This window comes from Monopterus albus, unplaced genomic scaffold (genome assembly GCF_001952655.1).
Source record: "Monopterus albus unplaced genomic scaffold, M_albus_1.0 scaffold399.1, whole genome shotgun sequence".
NCBI classification, from domain to species: Eukaryota; Metazoa; Chordata; class Actinopteri; order Synbranchiformes; family Synbranchidae; genus Monopterus; species Monopterus albus.
This window is the reverse complement of record NW_018128279.1, coordinates 243,941-252,912: the sequence shown is the minus strand read 5'-3', so window position 1 is coordinate 252,912 and position 8,972 is coordinate 243,941. Positions and strand designations below refer to the sequence as shown.

The window sequence follows — 8,972 nt, the reverse complement described above, 5'->3', positions numbered from 1 at the left end:
GTATACAGCTTGTTAGGTTCCAACAGTAGGAACAGTTACTGAGTCCAGCTGGAACACCACCGTGCTTGCTGACAAATTATCATGCTGTGCCCCTGGAGCTGCATTATACCATAAGGAGAGGATGTGAAGCAAGCTGGCACCTTAGAGAAAACTCTTCCACAGAAATTAATTGAACTGAACTTGATAAATGGGCTTTAAACACCTCGAAGTATTATCCTTTTTGGCAAAGAGTTTGTACTTTAGACTGACCACACAAGGACAATGGACATTTATTGTCCTATAGGAGACTAAAACTGTTAAAATCTTTGGTGCTGTAGAACCTTGGCCCAAGTCTTAAAGAGCTGCTTTAAGTTTTACAAAGTACCAGATATATTTGCTTTGGTTAAAGCCCCCAAACTCTGCATCATTTTTAACACAAATATGCAGCCCAAAAGCTACATAAAGTTTCATCTGCCCATCACTAAATACTGTTTCAGTTTGATCATTTATTGATTTAATCCTTGAGGGGGTTTCTTTATTTAAATGAGTCAAAAAAGGAAAAGGCAACCACCTTTTCACCTTTTCTTTGAATTAAGAGTTTGTATGTAACATACAGAATGTATCATCACAAAGCAAATTAGTGTTTTGTTGTCCACTGTTATGTGTGTCAAGTATGAAACACTGAACATGGTGTAACAGCAGCCAGAACATTAGTACTGTGTTAGTATTACTGGGGAAACAATCCTGTGTATAATTTGCTTGTGTTACTGCACATACATTAGCTAGAAACAATGTTAGACATACTGTATGTATGCATATTTGCTAAAAGGTAAACCTCTTTATTTGACATTGTGTTGCTGCAATGCCACTGAAAACCACAGGCTCTATGTGCTCTATATTTCGTATACATTAGTTCTGGAGCCGGTTATTACTGCTGTTCTACCTGACTGCCACAGCTGGCGCTGGGCTGTCATGACCAATTATGAAGTAGTTCTAAAGACAGAGCAGGAGGAGCAAAGAGGAGCAGAGGGAGAAGAGGAGGGATACGGGTTGAGATGTGAGTTGTGACAAGTATCTTACCTAGACTGGGGGAGGTGATGGTGTTTGCATTAGCTTTTTCATTACAGGCATCTTGCTGACAGGGTCTGTAGGTCAGTGGTCTCCGTGTCACTGGGCAGTTGTCACCATGACGACCAGTCACTTTGTGCATACACTGGACCACTCGTGACTGCAGGCCTTTTCCGCAGGATGATGAGCACTGAAACAGTTGATGAAAGGAACAAAGGTGTCAGCTCTAGAAGTTTGGGGTTTTAGTCAACACAGGTGATTTTCATTTCAAATCAGTATATACAGTACCTGTAAAGCCCCCTAAAACCACATATTACCTTTTTTTGTTTTTGTAAGGGTCAAACAAATGCACTACTACATGGTAATTAGTGGTCTTTAGAGAGGTTAGTAGTTGTATTTTTGAACTTTGCACATAGCCAGGATAGCTACCCAACCTTCAGGCTGGGTAGCTATCGGAAAAGTTAGCAAATAATCAAATTTTCCTAAAAAGCTGAACTTTAAATATTTCATAGTAGATCAGATAAACAATAACTAGGCTCTACTGTATATGCACCATCCTGGTGTGACAGGTGTTGAAATGACTGACGATATGACACTGGGATCTCTTTGAAGTTGAACTCCATTTATTCTGACATGAATAAAGCTGCCCACTCCAACTCTTCTCCCACAGGAAACTTGTACAAAAGGGGCATGCTAACATTAACATTTTAGAAAAAAAATACAAATGAATATACATTTAGAAATAACTGTCAATGGGTTGTTTGTAATCACGTGAATATTAAGATGCGCCATACAGCACCTTAAAAACAAAAAGCTTGAGATAATGTAAATGTAATGTCCGTGCAGATTCTCAGTCATCCAGGTCATAGTAAGCTGAAAAAACTTCAACTGGACTAGTTTAAATGATATTACAGGAAAAAAGTATAAACAAAAATTCACAACATATGTTAGTTGTAATCCTTATGTAATGAGGAGGAGCGATTTTTCAACTGAAATGAAAGGCTCACCTCCTATAGAAGCATACATTATTGTCCTATGCATAGACATACAGTAATATACCATACAGGTAGTATTGTTCTTAAATGGGCTAAATGAGTGCTATTCATTCAACATGCTCAATTTTCAGTCTGTAGGTAAATGAACACATCAGTTTGCAACTAAGTGAACTTAAACTGTAGTTCCCATGCAATCTAATGATCAAAAGTGAGGAAGGCGTTGTTCATTTGATATCTAATAATGCTAATATTTCTCTGAGTCACAGACAGAAGTTGCCTATTTATGAGTCAAACTTGAATATTTTCTTTCTCCAAACAATAGCCACACTAATATCAGTGACAAAGACATTACATTTACATCTAACTGAGGTAGCAGAACTGATGAAGCCTCTTGGATAAGAGGTGAAATGTCTTCGATCTACACACACGTTCACACCTACTTGTTTTACCTAGTTTGTGGGGTCCTATTGGACTATTTTCACATCTTTAATAAGTTCAGCATACTTTCAGCTAGCAAAGCCATTCGGGTATCAAAATGTTCAGCTCTTCAAGGACAGTCATTTCTAAACTTCATACTTTTGAAATATTTAGCTTTATTTTGACAATCTTGCCCCATTCAAATGCATGGGAAAATTTTGCTTCAGCATAATTTCAGTTATCAAAATGTTCAGCTCTTCAAGGACATTCATGCTTCTCATAAGAATTTTATCGTCCCCCATTCAAACACATGGGAAAATTCTACACTCTGCATACTTTAAGCTATTTCAGGTATCAAAATGATCAGTTCTTTGAGGACATTCATGCTTCTATGCAGAATTATTCTAAACTTCATACTTTTTAAATATTTTCAGTTCAAAATTTAAAGTGTTTATTTTGTCATATGCACAGTTAGGAAAACGTGTTTCCCTGTACAATGAAATTTTTACTTTGCTGTCCACATGAATGCCACAAAACACAAATGAAATATAAAGTAGATAAATAAGTAACACAAAATCTAAGGCACTTTAAGCAGCAACAGATGCAGCAATATAATAAAAGAATATAACAGAATGTATGCTGCATGGGAGCAGCATGTGCAGCAGTCAACAGTCATTGTGCAATTATGCATGTGCAAGCTGAGAATGTAAACAGTACATCACGTATTTCCTGGTAATAAACTCCTCAGCTGTTTAGGAGTCTGATGGCAAAGGGAAAGAAAGAGTTTTTCAGTCTAGTGGTCCTGCATTTCACACTTCTGAATCTCCGGCCAGAGGGCAGAGAATTGAGCAGTCCGTGCTGGGGGTGGGTGGGATCTTTGAGGATGGAGGCAGCTTTCCTATGCACCCTGCGGCGGTAAATGCTCTGCAGAGAGGGCAGTGGAGTCCTGGTGATCTTCTCAACAGTCTTCACACGGAAGTGAGTGAGCGATAGAGAGGTGGACCCAGGTAGCCAACTTCAGTGCAAGCAGTGATTTATTTATATACAGTGCAGTAAAGTGAACAAACAATGAGCAGGTAAATGATAACTGAGTTGGGGGGAACCGGGTGTCGACCAACAGCAGGAGTTCATGAGAAATGAGCTGGAATGTGGTGGGCTGAGTTGCGTTGCGGGGTCACTCCTGAGCTGGCCAATGAGATGATGGTAGATGCTGGAAGAAACAACAAGCAGAGAGGAGTTGATATGGAAGAAACCTGGTGACTGTGCATCGACCTGTCTGGGAAGGTAGAGTGGAGCCAAGGTCCGGAGGAAACAGGCAGTCCGAGCAAAAATGAGAGAATAGCAGAAATAACAAAAGCTGACTTGGAGAGACAAATGTGCGACGGGAACCGAGGTAAAGACACTAAAGCATTGGAATATCGAAGACAAAATAACAAACGAGAAGTGCTGAGCAAAGAGATCAGGTGTAGGCTAGAAACGTGAACGAACAGGCAAGTGAGTGAGAGGTGAGCTGGGTATAAATAAGGGCAGACTATGGCGTGCAGCTGGTGCTAATCATGGGAGTGAGGAGCAGGTGTATGGAATCAGCAATCAGGGGCTAAGAGAGACAGAGTGAGGAAGGTGAGAGAGGCCAGAGTGGCCGGGCAAACCTGACATCACACTTTTAAAATATTTAGCTTTATTCTGAAAAGTTGTCCAGCATACTTTCAGCTATACAGGCCATTGAGGTCTTGATCTGTTCAACTCTTCAAGGACATCCCTGCTTGTACTCAACTTTTTTATAACATTTATACTTTTTAATTTATTCAGTTTTATATTTTGCAATACAAGTCAATGGGAGCTCAAAGTGCTGTCAGTGACAGTCTTGGAGTGCCATCTGGAGTTCATAAAATGCAGCACAATTGGGACATGCCCCAACATAACTCCTCTCTCTGTCCCCCCCCTCCTTTACATTCTTATAAATGGGAAAATTCTACTTCAGCATAATTTCAGTTATCAAACTGTTCAGCTCTTCAAGGACAGTCATTTCTAAACTTCATACTTTTATTATATTTAGCTTTATTTTGAAATCATGCCCCATTCAAGCTCATGGGGATATTCTACTTCAGCATACTTTCAGGTATCAAAATGTTCAGCTCTTCAAAGACATTCATGCTTCTATTCAGAATTTTTCTAAACTTCAAACTCTTGACATATTTAGCTTTATTTTGAAAGTTTGGCCCCTCTAAAATGAATGGGGAAATTCTACTTCGGCATACTTTCAGGTATGAAAATGTTCAGCTCTCCAAGTACATTATTGCTTCTCTTCAGAATTTTTCTAAATCTCATACCTTTGAAATACTTATCTTTATTTTGAAAATTTGCAACTCAGGCCACCGCCATAATAATGTTTTTATTTTTTATTTTTGTTCAATTTATGGCATAAGAAGTAACTATGCATCACTGTTTGCAGAAAATATTGTGCATTTTTTCCATTTCCAAGAGAAAATGTGTTAACATCTGTTCAAATAAAAAATCACCAAAATCTGTTATTTATCAAGGGGTGCCTAAACTTTTGCATAAGACTGTACTTTCAGCTAGAAAAGCCATTCAGGTATCAAAATGTTCAGCTTTTTCAGGACATGTGGGTCTATTCAGAATTTTCTTAAACTTCATACTTTTGAAATATTAAGCTTTATTTTGAAAATCTTGCCCCATTCAAATGAATGAGAAAATTCTACTTCTGCATACTTTCAGCTATCAAAATGTTCAGCTCTTCAAGGACATTCATGCTTCTATCCAGAGGTTTTCTAAACTTCCTACTTTTGAAATATTTAGCTTTATTTTGAAAGTTTTGCCCCATTAAAATAAATGGGGAAAATTTATGTAAGATTTGAGTCTCATAGACTCTAGTTACTTAATAAGCTTTAGTTACTTCTCATAGCTTTAGTTACCTTTCATAACTTTATCTTACTTGTGTTTAATTCACAATTGATCACATGAATCACTTATAGACACACATTGCCTTTTTCCTTCAACATAGGAGTTTTAGATTTAAAATAAAGAAAGCAAATATAGGGTTCTAGTTTACAACCAATAATTTACACCATAGCTGTCTCTTTTTTTCCCATTACAAATAACTTAAAATGCATATGTTAGGTATTTTTAGTCAGATAGATATTGGATAGATACTTTATGTATTAGAAATGTTTAGTGGAGATAGGATGTCTAGTTAGACTGTTAAATGCTTAGGCATGCTTATGAGTTTCTACAGGGTACATCTGGTCAAGGAGAACTAGAGAGAAAAGTTGTCAATATTAATAATAATTAATAATTAATATTATTATTATGACGTGTATAACTGTAGCCTTAGCCATAATATGTTCTTATGTTTAATATCACAACATGTTACTAGAGGTCACGTGAGAATGTTTTTATCTATACACCACTTAATCAACAGACACACACACACACACATTGATTTGCTTCATGTTTTGACTACTGCTATGGCCAGCTGCAAAGCTGGCAACAGAGACGTCTCGGTTGACGTTTCTGTGTAGTATGGGGCTAGCCCAACCGAGGTGATATAATGTATAGGCCTGGTGGGTTCAGGGGCTTTCATCTTACATCTGCCTGCGTGCAGTTTGGAGGTGCAAGATACCTGAGCGTGTAATGTTAATTTTACCTGTGATCCTTTGAATAAAGAGATTGAGTACAGTCTTAGTAGATCCAGGGCCAGAATGGAGTTCATTTGAATGTTTGATTAATCTTACTGTGATTATAATTTTTAGCATTTTGCAGGTTCATTGTTTGCTGTGGAAGAACATTAACTGGCAGACGACCTGAATGTATTTTAATGAAGGTTTGACAAGCAGAACTCCACACCCATCACCTACCTCACCCCAGACCCAGCAGCTGCTCCATCATCCCCAGCTCACCATACCTGCCCTCACCTCTCAGTGGATCAGCAGCCAATAGGAGGCGGGGTAGCTGGGGGGGGGGGGTGATCACATTCATCACCCGGACAATCAGCAGAGGTGCCCCCCAGGGATGTGTCCCCGCTGCTGTTCGCCCTTTACACCAGTGGTTCTCTTTTTCTGTTATTCCCCACTTTTTTGAGTGGGGGCAGGTTCAACCCCCGCCTGTCCTCCATCACCCCATCAAGACAGTAACAAAATAGGCCAAGTTTAAAATGTTCACATTTATAGAAATATCAAGTTTTAAATAACAAAATAATATCAAATAACACCAAATTCAAAATAGAGAAAATAAATGTAATTGTGTTATAATTTTGCTTTACTTTGCCAACAGAGCAAATGCATTTGGCAAGAACAATAAACAAGTCAAGAACAAGAAGAAGTACTCAATATGTGGGTCTTATCACCGCATTAGTGGCTGCAATGAGCCGGTTCTGCACTGCACATCTTTTCAAAACGGGGCTGCAGACTTGATACTGCCACTCTCAAGTCATGCTCATTGTTGAGCTGAGATCTGCACTTTCTTTTCAGTGAAGCAACATCTGAAAAGCCCATCTCACAGAGATAAGATGTGGTGAAGGGAAGAAGAATGCTCACAGCCTCTCCACTCCAAGCCAGAATTCACACAATGTCTGAGAGGTAAACCTCAGCCTCTGGGTAGAGTCAGAGGTCATTTCGAAGCATTGGTCCTCTTCAACAGAACTGAAATCAGCAGGTGCTGCTGCATTGAATGGATCCATAACCCAGTCATACTGAGCACTGTTGTTTAGGAAATATTTTTGAAATAATCTTCTCAGGGAAGAGATGTGCCATTTAACACATGGGATCACTGTGGTGGCTCCAGAATCATTGGTTTCAGCAACTTCACTCAGATTCTCAAAGACATCAGTATTTCCTTGATCGAGGCGCCTGCCCCACATCTCGAGCTTTCGGGTGAATGCAGTGATCTTGTCTGCCAGTTGCGGTAGCTGCTTGTCTGTGTCTTGAAGCTGAATATTTAATTCATTCAGCTTTCCAAATACATGGCTGAGATAGGCCAGTTTCATCACAAAGTCTTCATCACTGAACTTGTTTGCAGCCTCATCCATGTGCTTCTCCTCCAAAAAGATGTGAATTCCTGCTCTGAGCACAAGGCAACGAAATGCAGTTTAGTATTTAACCAGAAGTGCAATAACAGCAGTGCGCAGTATCTACAGTATGTACAGTCAGTATTAATTTACCAATAGACGGATTTATTAAAGAGCACAAACAGAGTAACTGAGTCAACGTATAGCACAATAACCAGGGTAGGGCAGGGATGGCTGAGGAGACTAGGACGAGCAGATGAGTAGGAGGATTGCAGGAAACAAGAGAGTAAAGGACCAGGACAAGGCAGGTGAACAGACAGGAGAACGGCGACAGGAGATGACAGGAGGGACACAGGAACGAGAAGACAGGGCTAGAGTAGTGTTCGCTGTAGCGCTAGCCGTCGGCTGGGAAAAACCGTCAGATACACATGGCTAGGAAAGTTCACCAGAGGTAATCACAGCATCGCCGTCAGACACACAAAACAGAGGGAAGATCGCCAACTTAAGTGGCCCTATCTAACACAAAACAAGAGAAAAAAAAACTAAAACCTTGCCGTACGCTTAAACTGTCATACTTCATCATCATGTGCGTGTCCAACATAGTGCAATGCTCCGGGGGCGACGGAGCGTCTGCCAGAGGTTTAAATAAGGAGGAAGGTATTACAGTAATGCATCCCAGCTGTGTGTGACAACCCACAAGTCACTAATTACAGAAAGCTACACAGCTGGGCCGCCGATCCCGCAAAAAGAACGAGCAGGAGAGAGAAAGGCAGGAGAGGCAGGTCGCGCTGAGCAGACCTGACAGTGTACCTATTGTAAAAAATGTATTTAGCTTATAACTGGCTTCATTATGTCATCTTTGGGTCTCTTGTTTCCAGCATTCTGGTTCACTGAACTGAGAATTCACTTCTTTCAGATCTAGACTAATTTAATTACTCTAAATAATTGTTTTATAGTTTGATGGGACTTATAACCATCTGGTACTCTAATCTAGCAAGGTATTTGAATATTAAATATTTATATTCCTTTTCTCTAAGTGTAGTCATTTCTGCTAAAAATATATCCACAAAACAGTATGCAGTCAAAAAATTCCACTTTTAAAATGGCACCGGTGGATGTCATGCAAGCTCACATGGACGTGCAACTGCCTGGAGAATATAACAATTCAAGGAAATCCTTAAACTATCATGTAAGACTTTAAAATGTTGGATAAAAAAGTGAGAGTTTGTGAAACTTCCATCCATCCATCCATTTTTTTCCACTTATCCGGGACCGGGTCGCGGGGGCAGCAGTCTAAGCAAAGTTGCCCAGACTTCCCTCTCTCCAGACACTTCCTCCAGCTCCTCCGGGGGAACACCGAGGCGTTCCCAGGCCAGCCGAGAGACATAGTCCCTCCAGCGTGTCCTGGGTCTTCCCCGGGGCCTGCTCCCGGTGGGACATGCCCAGAACACCTCCCTAGGAAGGCGCCCAGGAGGCATCCGAAACAGATG

The 8,972-nt window shown here is 40.1% G+C and overlaps 2 protein-coding genes across 5 annotated transcripts in view; both read right to left on the bottom strand.

Moving 5' to 3' along the window:
* Positions 1-239: 239 nt before the first annotated feature.
* LOC109951632 (A disintegrin and metalloproteinase with thrombospondin motifs 17-like) overlaps positions 240-8,972 on the bottom strand; it is a 199,476-nt gene continuing 190,743 nt past the window's right edge. Inside the window, exons 19-20 of the mRNA XM_020586235.1 lie at positions 1,060-1,237; positions 240-244 (exon numbers count right to left, since the gene is read on the bottom strand). Coding sequence (XP_020441891.1) covers positions 240-244; positions 1,060-1,237 — 183 coding nt within the window. The remainder of the gene's footprint in view (positions 245-1,059; positions 1,238-8,972) is intronic.
* On the bottom strand, positions 6,725-8,102 carry LOC109951627 (zinc finger MYM-type protein 6-like). Of its 4 annotated transcripts, none has more exons than XM_020586232.1 (2): positions 8,058-8,086; positions 6,725-7,537 (listed from the first exon to the last, which is right to left on the bottom strand). In XM_020586232.1, exons 1-2 carry the CDS (start codon positions 8,081-8,083, stop codon positions 7,009-7,011), a joined length of 555 nt encoding a protein of 184 aa, XP_020441888.1. In that variant the 5' UTR covers positions 8,084-8,086; the 3' UTR covers positions 6,725-7,008. The 4 variants fall into 4 exon arrangements, 1 of the variants encoding a protein (XP_020441888.1); XR_002273637.1 differs by having other exon boundaries at positions 7,445-7,532; positions 8,042-8,092; XR_002273636.1 differs by having other exon boundaries at positions 7,448-7,537; positions 8,032-8,102.

Coding starts and splice junctions, on each gene's coding strand:
- LOC109951627 (XM_020586232.1), bottom strand. CDS start 8,083: ATGTTGGACACGCACATGATGATGAA. Junction 7,538..8,057: donor GACACGCACATGATGATGAA/GTATGACAGTTT, acceptor CCTTGTGCTCAG/AGCAGGAATTCACATCTTTT.